The 13021-nt window shown below is 30.0% G+C and overlaps 1 protein-coding gene across 1 annotated transcript in view; it reads left to right on the top strand.

The window, feature by feature from the left end:
• LOC113384429 overlaps positions 1 to 9597 on the top strand; it is a 31363-nt gene extending 21766 nt beyond the window's left edge. Inside the window, exons 3-10 of the mRNA XM_026622146.1 lie at positions 3709 to 3819; positions 4689 to 4822; positions 5873 to 6047; positions 6169 to 6457; positions 6959 to 7193; positions 7370 to 7615; positions 7706 to 8797; positions 8913 to 9597. Coding sequence (XP_026477931.1) covers positions 3709 to 3819; positions 4689 to 4822; positions 5873 to 6047; positions 6169 to 6457; positions 6959 to 7193; positions 7370 to 7615; positions 7706 to 8797; positions 8913 to 9584 — 2954 coding nt within the window. The 3' untranslated portion in view covers positions 9585 to 9597. The remainder of the gene's footprint in view (positions 1 to 3708; positions 3820 to 4688; positions 4823 to 5872; positions 6048 to 6168; positions 6458 to 6958; positions 7194 to 7369; positions 7616 to 7705; positions 8798 to 8912) is intronic.
• Positions 9598 to 13021: the final 3424 nt, after the last annotated feature.

Here is a 13021-nt window from a genome sequence, read left to right as displayed (position 1 = left end):
AATCATAACTTAAGAGTCATATAAGCTGTTGCACTAATTAGACTTAATACTCGGTTTTACAGATGATAACCGAAACAGTTATCTCATCTCAGTATGATGAATTATTATTACGATTTCTGTAATAGGGCTACTATTTATTGGTGAAGCAATGCCGGATTAGGGCTAATTTCACTTGAAAATATATTGCAATCTTTATTTCCAAGTAAAAACTCTTGATACTACTGCTTGACAACAAGCTGCTCTATGCGAGATCGAAACCGGGATCTCTGATTCAGGTCTAGTTGTTTCAGCCACTTATCTAAGAGCTAGCCCTAAAAGTGATTAATAAAGTATTTTTTTAACTTTTTTACATGAATAAAATAAACATTTTTATTATATTACAAACATGCAACATGATATGATAGTAAAAATAAATAACTGACAGAGGAAAATTATCACTTATTGTCATTTCAGTTTTCAAATCAAATTGATCAGTGCATTTGGCATTTATACACCTCGATTTTTGTGTACTCGAGAGATTACATTTTGATCCATAAATAATATGTGCTATCAGATTCAGAATTGGATTGCTTTATATTTTTCATCATGTCATTGATTAATTTTCGACCAATACAAATCCAGCTAGTAATCAAAAATAAAATTGAGCGTAAAATCAATTAATGAATTTTGATAATAAATTGCTCCATTAAAAGAAAAAGAACTAACGAACCAATAAGTGATTCCAGTTTCGACCACACACGTTGAAAAAATCTTGATAAATTATCAGAATTCAGTTAAATTCAATTGTGACAATTTCTGTATCACTGCAATGATCAAAATTCAATTCACTGGTATTAATTATAAATACAATCAGATTTTTTTAATGTATTTTGTAATTTGATTAAGTACGTTGTTTGTAAAAACTGTACATTCACACATACGTGATCCACAATATTTTTATAGTAAAACATGCTGTGATATTGTCAATAGAATTTAATCAATAAAGATATGTTAAAAGTTATGGTAAAACTATAAAAGCATTGTCATTAACTTTAGACATTTCTAATAAAATATGTTACCTGCTTTAATATAACTTTTGAATAAAAGAAAAAAAAAGGATTTTATTATTTGCAAATGAATTATTAATTATTATTCTTATCTAATTAATTTTTATCTTTTAGTTTAATTGATACAATATTTATGTAATACAATTTATAGACTATTTAGAATTATTAATTTCATTTAACAATAAAATGATATTTTGTCAGAAATATTCATCCGCAGAGTTTCAGCTACGCCTTTGCCAAAGTTTGTTGGTTCTTTTTACCCCATCGACATCTAATAATTATAGGGGTTATATAAAAACATCTATTAAATCTAATTTAAAATTAACATACGACTTATAAAACAATTGAATAATGTATACTTAAAAAATATATTATGGTCTTATAAACTAACCAACAGTGCCGATAAAATTAGCAACAAAAGAAAATATTTTTTATATAGATTTTCAAACATGGATTTAAGGTGATGGCAGATAGCACATCTTCTTCCCTCTGGTTCCGATTATTAACAAATTTCTAACTTTGCTTGTTTTTGTGATATTGGTGGTGGACCTATTTATCAGCGGAATTTTAAGCCTGATTTTATTCTATATGAATTACCAAGATATAATCCAGTAAAAACCGAGCGGCGGTAGCAATCTGAAATCCACATAGATTCCACATGAGTGTTTACTGGGAAATGATTAAATATTTTGTTCAATTTTTGAGATTATGATGGTAAATAAAAGTGCTCTACTGAAAAATTAAATGCAGTACTTAACCGCAGAAAAATTTATATGGTATCATATTATCATCTATCGTCTGTTTTACTTAAAATGTAGGTATCATTATCATGTATTTAAGTAAAAAAAATCGGTCCATTATCCTTTTAGGCTAATCTGCCTGACAGAATATTACGGCCTCATATAAATCGTAATGAGAGCTCGCAATGTAATTTAAAGTAATGCACTGGCAGGTAATAATATATCATAAGTTTATCGTACATCACCTCCGAGTTATTTAATAAGTGTTCCTCTTTTGGCGGGTTCGTAATTTGTAAAAAAGTCACTTAATCTTTCTGATCTGGATGAAGCGGCTTTAGCCAAAAGGACGTAGCTGTAAAAAAATTACTTTGTACTCTGAATTCAATCTGTCAGATTAATGTGCAGAACAACACCGGATAAACACTCTTGTTGAAGAGAGTATCGCCATTTAGACGTATTGGTATTGCCTTTAAATGTAATAAAAGTTTTATATTATTCAATAATATTGTAATTATTTATAATTTAATGTTTTTATTACGAAGTAATTATAAGTATTCGACAGGAACATATAACATTCTTTGGTGAAATAATTACTGAAAATAATAAAGTAATTAGTGAAAGGGTTACTTGTATATTATTGTTGTGAAAGTTGGAAAGTTGTTAAACATATTGAAAATTAGTGAATATCCATAACAAAAAAAATGTAACATTAAATGTGAGACGATTAATATATTTATATTAATAATAATAATGAATAGTAGTTTGCCCTAAGACAGGTCCATGGTTTGAGAGCCCCACAAATCAATGATTCCCTTTCCCTCCCTTGTCTATTATTCCCATTACCATTTTGTTACCATTAATCACATTTCATTCATTTTTATGCATTTTTCTTACAAAACTTCCACTCCCATGCTATCTAATTTTGTGCTTCGGCTTTCAGTTCCCTGTATTTACTCTTCTCGCATAAGTCATCAATCATATACTTATATTATATATTTATTAATATAATTTTTTCTTGCAAATTCTAACTACAATATAACAAGAAATGTGAGAAATATAATACAATATATTTTTTTTTTAATGTTGAATACTAAATGAAGAATTAATTCTTCACGAATTCTTTTATGTTATGGCGTTTATATGTTTATATACCTACAGCAATTGTTAAATAGATTACAGCATCAGCAATTATAAAATATTTGTAAAAATATCTACTGAAGTCTCTTAAACCAGACAATGTGTTTGCCGTATGTATGAGTTACAGTATGTATGTGTATATAATTTAATAAATAACCCTATAATCGGGGTAAAAAGGGACAGCCAGAGGGCAAATTTAAAATTTTTAATTTTGGATTTTATAAATATTTTATGAAATAATAGGTAAAGTATTCAACTAATGCTCAATACAAATTTCATAAACTTATTTATGATCATACGAAGACCATAACCTTGATCTGGTATTTTGCCAGAAATATTTATCAGCAGAGCAACATCTTTGTAAAATTGCTTTTTTATATTAATTTACTTTTTTGTTTACTATTTTCTAATTATTCACACCTTTGCCAGTGTCAAGATTTAATTGGTTCTTTTACCATATTTACATGAAGATGGTTAAAACTAACTTAAAATGACAATGCATGTTATAAGCAATTAAATTACGTACCTTCACACAAAAATTATGTTCACATTACATAAACTAAATAAAAGTGCTCAAAACAAAAAAACTAATAACAAATAACACTTTTGTTTTGAATATTAATACTTTGCAGGATCTTTTAACTTGCGGTCCTTTTAAAAGTATTGCTCTACGCTATCTAAATATTATTTTAACCTTTCGTTTATTTGCTTTAATAAAATATATTTTTATATATTATTATAATTATTTTATAAATTGATTTTAATTAATTTTTCTTTTTTTTCAGAATGCAGTTTGGCTCCATTTGTAAGTGCTTCCACATCTCAAAAGATTCCATTTGTTTTCTTGCCTCTTCGAGGGCAAATCGTTCATCCCAGTAGAGAAATACGATTCGAAGGTCAGTAATCATATAAATTAAATTTTATAACAGTTATTTATTAAACTAAAATTAATGGTCCTGAATTTATTACAAAAATGATTTAAAGTTTTAGCAAAATAAGAAAATGAATTATGTAATAATAAATAAACTTATTAAATTACATCTCAATTTCCACGTTGTGAACTTTATTTTAAAAAATATACTTATAACAGGAGCAGCAATTTTGTACCGATAAATTTTAACTGTATCCTCCCAGTTCTGGTTGCTCTGAGTTTTAAATCCAGTTTAACATGAAATCGATGGTTCATAAATCGTTCTGTATGTAAATATTTGTTGAAATCTTTTTCAACGCCTTCGGAAAGAATAAGTCAGAATCACCATGTAAAACATTAATATAATGTTCTCATACTTGTTGGACGGATTTTAGTATTTACTCGTTCGAAAAGCATCTTGTACGATCAATAATTGCGGGTAAGGTTTCAATCATTCTCGAAAACATATAAATTTTGAAACGATGTGATGATAACATGTCTTAGTATCGAAAAAAGGGATACATGCATTTGGTAAATGAAACAAGAGAAAGATTTAAGAGGGATAAAAAAGTAACTACAGCTATTCAGTGATAGTTTGAAGAACGGTAGTGTTCAACTTAACTTAAGCCAGTTATGAAAATATAACTAAGTCATCAAAAATCATATATGATATAAAGCAACTCTTCTATAGTTTCATTTTCATTAATATGCTTTTGTAAAAATTTATGGGTTATTCATATGATATCTTTCTTCAGATTGACCTATCCTCTTACATTTTACATTGAAAGCTTTTTTTTAGAATCGAACCACATTTTAATGGATCTAGTGAATAAATTGAATTGTTTTTTCTCTCAGGTATTCAAACAGCAATTTGCGCTGTAGCAGGTGCTCAATATTTGTCGCGTACAGGATGGAATGAGGTCAGAAATCCTTTGGACATGGATGTTCCATTTAGACTTTTTCGAGATGATGGAAGGACATATTTACAGGTTAAAATTTATACTGGAAAAAGAAATTGTTGTATCTCTTATTCATTTTATTAAAGCTGATCAGCTTTAAATCATTTTCTGAATTTTATTTTATTTTAGAAAAAGTAGTAATTTTATTTCCAAAATTGAAATTGGTGGACGACTCGTCCTCGCCTTGTTGTGCTTTAGTGCTAATTTGATCAATTTAAACAGTCATAAGCTGCCATAAATAATTCAAACATCATCCTTTAGCCTCTGAACAATTTAAACCTATCTTTACGAATAGTTTTCTAAATTATATCAACTAAAACATTATTAGATCTATCAATTACACGACATGTCTTTATGACTCCATGCAGCTGTCGATTAGCGAACAAGCACGCGCTGCATGAAATAATTTATTATGAGATTATTGTAAGATTTCTTGTGGCAAAGATCACGGCTCTGACTATAACTCTTTTGTTTGCTCTATTGATTAATAGTTGTGTTAGCAAAATATACACTTTATCTAACATGTAATCATTACCATCCAATGTAACTACTATGCCGAAGAATAGAGACATCATTCGTTTCAGCCATAGACTTAAATGTATACTCTTGTCTTATAATTGTGAATATTGAATTATATTGGATAAATGATATAAAGTAAACATTTGAAACATTAAATACTAAAATACAATTAAAAGCAAGTGGTTCTAGTAAAAAACGTTTTTAAATATTATGTTTACCTATACTTCATATTTGAATTTAATCGAAAATTCTTTTTATATATACCTCATTTTTATGATATACATGTTTATATATTAATTTCTTACCTATTTGGAGCGATAAACTTTTATGAGAGACTACAAAACTACACAATAGAGTTATAGCCAGATACTTCGGATAAGAAATCTTAAAACCTCTAAAGTCGAAAGGTTTTGCAATTTACGGGTTAAAAAATGAAATGAGTTATAACAAAAGTACTTCATAATATAGCAATAAATATTTATAATTTTATAATTCATAAATATTTTTTGTTTTTTAGTTTTTGCTGATCAGCAAGTAAAATTTATTTCTGTATGATTTCAGTGGCTTGGTGAATCAGATCTTCGTTCTAGATTAGAAGGTAGGTTGGTTCTTGTGAATTTGATGTGTAGAGACACTGCTCCTCGGAAAGACAATGCTCCAACTCCGACAACTGGAGAAATTTTCACACCTTGCGTAGCTTTTCGAGTTGTGGGCACGCCTGCAAAACATATCACAAGTAAGTAATAAATTAGAACAAATTCTTCCATTAAGATCTAAAAACTTGACCATTTTGTAGCTTTCAATTCAAACTCTAGTTTTTTTATTAAACTGAATTATTTAACATATATCCTTTCCAGATGTGAGCGAAGTGGTATTCGCTCCTGATGCTCGTTCCACGGAAGCAGCAGTTAGTGGTGCAGGACTGGGCATGGACGAGTACATAGCCATAGGAATCAGTTCGGTTTTACTAGGCTCTATCTACGTGGCATCAGTTTTTCTTTATTTACATCTAAAACGTAGAAGGCAAAAGAAGGAAGAGGAAATCGAGCAGCAACACCAGCAGCAAATACAACAAGTTCAGCCACTATCGCATCATTTAGATAAATCTGTTATTAAAAATAACCCACTTTTGGGACTATCCACAAGGTATTTGATAATAATAAATTAATAACTTAATTAATTGAAATACCCGCATATAAGTCCATTAATACATATTTCTTATATCTCCATAAAATTCACAATAATTCCTAATTAATACATACTTCATATTGTAACTTTCACATTCAATTTTTTTATACTAATTATCATAAGCAAGTGATTGATCAGCAATGTGAATGAACGCAAGTTGTATCTTGGATGCTTTATTTGATTATAATTTTTGTGTGACATTTATATGATTCATTTATAAGAATGAATAATATACAATTTATATTTTCATAACAATAGATTGAAATAACAATGGAATATTGTAACTTTTATGTAGTTCTAAAAAAACAAATTAATTAGCTCCAAATATTTTACGTGGATGTATTCAGGGTAGATGTATTTTATTGCTGAAAAAAGACTTAACAAGCAATTAGTTATCCTATAAATTATCCCGATATATTATATACATATATTATATACATACATCTATCTATTTTCCAGGCATTTTCCGGTGATCAGCGATAGTGGAAGCTACCGAAGCGATACCAGTCAAGCGCCTTCCGAGCATGAGTCAGATTTTGGGAGGTTGCCTTTAGTTTGTTCCTCGGGTTTGGGAAGCATTGGCAGAAATTCGAAGCAGCAGATTGGTGCAATTGTTCATCCGCAGGCGAGACCACCTCCACCTCCTCCTCCAGGAACCGCTTCACCGACGAAAATTCAACAAAATTTGCAGCAGGTTGAAATCAGTTATAAATCTAATGCTAATAGAGTTTTTGTTTGAATTTTGAATATTCAGAATAATAATCTCACCTTTGTCTATATCATATCTATTAATTTTTACAATAAAAATTATTCCTGATAAAAATATTTTAAATTAATATTATATTAATTTGATTTAATTCTATATTTTAGCAATCTCCTCACGTTAATCCTGCACAAGACTTGAAACAAATACACAAAGCTTGCATACAGCAAATTCAACAACAGCAGCACATGCAGCAATTACAGCAAGATGCTGAAGATTGTCTTCCGGAAGAAAATGTTTCAATCGTTGAAGAACCCGAAGAAAAAGTGGATCCTGTCAAAGCTATAGTAAATGGCACAGCCCGTAGGAAATTATATTTTAACCCTGCTTATTTTGAACCGCAAATGTTACGCGTAAGTTCAATGATAAAATATTATTTTTTTACACATTGATTCCTGATAAAATATTTTTTGAAAGTATTATTTATAAATTTTATTTAACAGGCTCCACCTCCGGCCGCCGTCGAGTTTCTTACCAAGATTCGTGAGGTTATAACTATAGCAAAACATAAAATGAATGCGAGACGTTATGTGCCATCTTTAGGCCTCATTGCTGAAGAAGAAGCAACGGCCGGAACAATCGGTTTAAGTCTGAAACGTGAAAACTCTCGAAGACGCGGCGATTGTTCTGGATGTCCAGGCTGCGAGCCCAGGCGCTTAAATTTGCCTCCACATTCTTGCCACGACTCCGGTAAGCAACAAAGCATACAAAAATGGCTTGAAACAGTGGACAATTTGACCAGCGAAGAGGAAGATCAAAGCGCGGCTCTAGCAAAGAGTTTGAGAGCTCTGACCGATACTGGTAAAGCATTGGGTAGAGGAGCTAATTTGCTAACAGGAAGATCACATTCACCATTCAACAGAATAGTAAAATCTCCCCTAAGCAGGATACGAAATCCTGATCATTCTTCTCCAAGAGGCACACTTACAAGAAAGAAACCATTATCCGAGACTGCAAGTGATAGTACATCATGTAATACTTTACCTAGAAAAGTCGACTATGATGCTGACTCTTTGGAACGTGGAGCCAGTAGGCGTACGCCTGTAGAATATGGTGATTGTTCATCCCAATCAAGTCCTAGCTTGAGGCAAGCATTACCAATGGAAGAAGAAATGACAATAAGAAATGAAACTATCGACAGCGAATACAGCCTAGTTAGCGAGGTGTACGTTAACGACACTTATGATAATGGTTCTACCAAACGAGCTAAAATCGAATATAAAGAACCAGGTCATTTATTAATTGAGGTCGAACATTGTCCACCACTAAGAAAAATTTCGGATACAGACGGATTCGAACCAGATACTTTAGATCGTAAACCAACCAAGAAGATTACTCCGCCAAAGTCAGGACAGATTTTGTTAAGAACTACGGGTAGCTTTAAGAGCGACAGTTTGACGAGGGCTTCGGTCATTGCTGACTGTATAAATAAATCACAATTAAGTAGAAATTTTGGATCGCTAAGAGAAATTTATGAAGCGAGATCATCTACGAGAGTCTACACCCGACCTTGCTTGAGTGCTGTGGATTTTAAGGTAAAATAGATAACTGTGCAGATTAGAGTTTTAATGATTTGATGTATTTCATATAATTTTTTTTATCAATATTTACTATTAAAACAAATTTATTTAATTATCTATTAAAATACAGGGTTCGACACGTAGTCTTGATTGCTATGCTGAAGGCCGCATATTAACGCTGGAGGAACGTCATAGTCGACGTCAAAGGCGAAGTGAACAACCAACTCTACCCGCTAAACCCAAAGCACCTGATGTTATTCCATCTCAAGATCAAGAATCGCCAATTTACCAACGCCCCAAACCTCCAAGACGAGTTGAAGAGTCAGACTCTAAGCACAAGTCAGTCCTTCGAAATTTCCTGTTGCAATCAAATACTAAACCCTCACTTGGAGGACAAGATAAGCTCGTTTACAGAACGGAAACTACAGATTCCAGAGGAAAAACATGGAAAAAATTAATCGAGATGTCAAATAATAAAACAAGAACCAATAAACCTGAAGATTCTGGATATCTTAGTACAGATTCGAATGATTCTGCTAAAAAGACGACGATTGGAGTTTGCCCTAGTGAAACCGATGAGTCAGTTTGTGATGGCCAGAGCGAATCTGGAGCTGAGAGTGTCGAAACCCATTCAGTATTTTTTGGAAACTTCCGTAAAAAGAAGCAACAACAATCTGATAGCGATAGCGATGGAGGAAAAAGCAGTTTAGTAACAGTTAAAAATCCAGGAAGTTTGCGGTCTAACCAATCGACTATATCGGGTGGTAGTCGTAGAAGATCCAAAGAATCGCTCGTTCATTGAGTATGAAAATCGTAAAGCCTTTTTATCTTTAATAATAAGCTTAAGCAATTTTTCTTTTCCAAAAGAATGGGCTAATATACTTACGACAATTCAAAAAAAAATGTATTAAATAATATGCAATAGGTATTTAGGTTTTTCTGCTTATTGTATTTACAAGCATTGTGATTGCCCTTAAGTCAATTAATCAATAACAATATATCTAAATATTAATATATTTCCAAATGTAATTAATAAGAGCTTTTTATATAATATATGTTAAAAAATGTAATATCTTACTTAAAAAATATTGTATTTGTTAACATGATTTATAAAGTTAATACTTATTAAAATAAGTTTATAAATATATTTATTTTAAGTTAATTTATATTTAGATTTTATATATGTCGTGCAATTTCATGTCTCTTTTATATAAAACTCCTTTATTTGATTTTTTAACTAATAAAATAACAAGGTTTAAATGTGAAAAACATCGGTTTAGAAATAATAAATTTAAAATTTGAAACTAAATTCAGGGAGTATGTAAAAAGAGACACAGTTGTGATATATAAGGCCGGCAGTGCAATACTTTACAATATAAGTTGATAATGTAAACTAGATTTAATATATTCTGCAATCTAGTGATAGGTATATGAGTAACATGTTCATCCTAATTTTATATAGAGAAGATCTTTTTAACTTTATTAAATATTATTTAATATATACGTTATTTATGAAATAGTTTATACATTGTTGCCATCAATTAGATTTTGATTGGAAAAGATATGTTGTAATATTAGTTCATATTTTATATTTACTGTGCAAATGAGCGGAATGATTGTTGTATTCTAAAGTTATTTTATATGATAACATGGATATTTAATACTTAGAGAACTTACTTTATTTTTAATATATACTTAGATAACATTAAGAAATTTCGTGTTTTCTTGTGAACGAAAATGAGTCTTAGTACCATGAATAAAAATATAAATAAATAATATATCTGATATATTATAGTTATGGCAATGTAATTAATTAACTAATTAAAATTGGTGTAAGATATAAATAATTTTTGAAACTTGGTAAAAATGCTGTGCGAAATGTAAATATGTAGGCGCACATATTAAATTATTATAAAATATATTTTTAAAAAATAGCAATACTTTGGTTGCTGCAATTAATATATGCGTATAATATATATCTGTTTAATTTAGAAAAAATAATTTATAGTAATATATTGATTTAGATTATTTTCAGTTTTTCGATGTAAAAGCATCTATATGTAAATAAAAATTATTTTAGATATGTTTTAAACAATTATCCGCTCGCTTCCGAAGTACCTGTATTTGTAAAGTGTATATTTTATAACAAAACATGCTGTAATCATATTTTTAAAAAATATTTATTTAAAATTACTTCTCATTTAAAAAAGTTTGCGATTTGTATAAATCTTTATCAAAAAATTATTGTAAAAATGAGACTATTCAAAATTACATTTATAGGTATTTGTAAGTTATCAAAACAAATTCTTGCATTTATTTTGCATAGGTGATTCAATATCATTGCCTCGGAAGAAAATTGTGCAATATAAGGATCTGTGCAATATAAGAACCAAAATTATATCTAAATAGATATAAAAAAAATTAAGTAGCATTTTCGATTAAAGAACACAGATTACTAATTAAATAATAAAAACTCAGTAAATAATAATTATTACTGTAAATAACACGTAGAATATATTTATTAGCTTATGAAATATTATTTTTAAATCAGTAAGTATTCTATATTTATAAATTAATTTGTTATAAAAACTAATATATATTTGTTATAAATTATTGAAATGTTACATTTTGCAATTCTTTAATATATTTTTATATTAGCTAATATTATATTACCCAGGTAATAAAATGATTCAACATATGCCTTGATTTTTTTTAACTTTCAGAATGTAGTTAGATCAAGTTTTGTTGTTTCGATGGTTTGCTAGGACTATTGCCCGTGATTTGTCGAAGGTCTTATTTATTGTTGATTAATGCAGAAAAAAATTTCTTTTCAATTTGGACCTGGTAGAGTTGTTCTGAAGTTTTGTGGCGGGCAAGTTTACTGGCGATTTTCATATTTGTGTGAGAAACCAATTATTTCATTCTTAACTATGCTAGTGCCTGGTTCTTTATGTATTAACCAATTTGGAACATACTTTGGTGCTTTCAAAATTTCTTTTAATAATTTGTTTTGAAATCTTTGAATTATTAAAGCGTTTGAGTTGGAAGTTGATCTCCATAGCTGTATCTCGTATGTCCAAATTGGTTTAATGATGGTATAGAGGTGAATTTTATTATGCGTGTCAAGTTTTGATTTTCGTCCGAGGACCCAATAATAGCTTGTTCTGGCTTCTTCAAGCTGCTTCCTCTTTTTCTTAATGTGTTCTTTCCATGTTAGTCTTTTATCCAGGTGTAAATCTAAATATTTGACTATAACTGTTTGATCTATGACTTCGTCATTAAGCCTTACTGTAGGACAAGTCCCTTTGCAAAGTGTGAAATTTTGAAGTAATGATTAATAAAAAGCCTTAACCATTATGTAGTCTAGGGCCTTAACCATTATATTGTCCAGATGTTTTGTTTATTTATCTATGATGATGTTATTGCATTATCAACTCCCCGTAGGGTAAGTTATAGTAATCACAAAAAAAATCGAAAATGAACATTTTTATATATCTTTACGTTTCAAAGGTTTTTGAACATTTTGGCATATCTTAGAAAAATTGTTGTATTTGTGTGTGTGTATTCATGTGTGTGAGTGTGTGTATGCGGATACAAATTTTCGTCGACGAACGCCGATCAGCCGATTTGAATAATTCAAAAAACATTCGATTCGTATTGATAAGGAGACGTGCTAATTAGTTTTTGGCAAAGATAGGTTTAGCCGTTCCGAAGATACGGGGGCAAAAAGTGCCAAAAACGGTAAATCAGTTTTTAAGAAAAGGGAGCGTCCGATTTTCTAATTCAAAAAACATTTTACTTGTTATGACAAGACGAAGAACTGATTAAATTTTTAGGAAGGTAGGTCTAGCGGTTATGGACTCTCAATAAAAATAAGTTAAAAAATGTCATTTTGCGGTCAAAAATGTTTATTGCACATATGTACATCAAATAATCAGATATTATATAGAGATTTTAATAATGTGTGCACATTCTGTGGAACCCAAAAAATGGTTCCGTACCAATATTTTTAATTAGGGTACGGGAAGTTCCAGCAATTTGCCTTAAGGCACGATGCCATGCACCCCGCAAGTTGCAACCGTTACTGACCAACTTCACTTGGGTAATAGTTGTGTGATGCGTTACTAATTGTTTGCAGGTTGGTACTCTCAGCTGTCATTCAGTCATAGATAATTGACAGATAAGCACGTTGAGTTTTAAAAGAAAAGGTTATGCTTTTAAGTAATTGATTTTTGTGGG

Source organism: Ctenocephalides felis, unplaced genomic scaffold (assembly GCF_003426905.1).
Source record: "Ctenocephalides felis isolate EL2017-DRISC unplaced genomic scaffold, ASM342690v1 CF-g0.4_SCAFFOLD_00845, whole genome shotgun sequence".
Taxonomy (NCBI): Eukaryota; Metazoa; Arthropoda; class Insecta; order Siphonaptera; family Pulicidae; genus Ctenocephalides; species Ctenocephalides felis.
The sequence above is the reverse complement of the archived record's forward strand: the minus strand, read 5'-3'. Positions and strand labels throughout refer to the sequence as shown.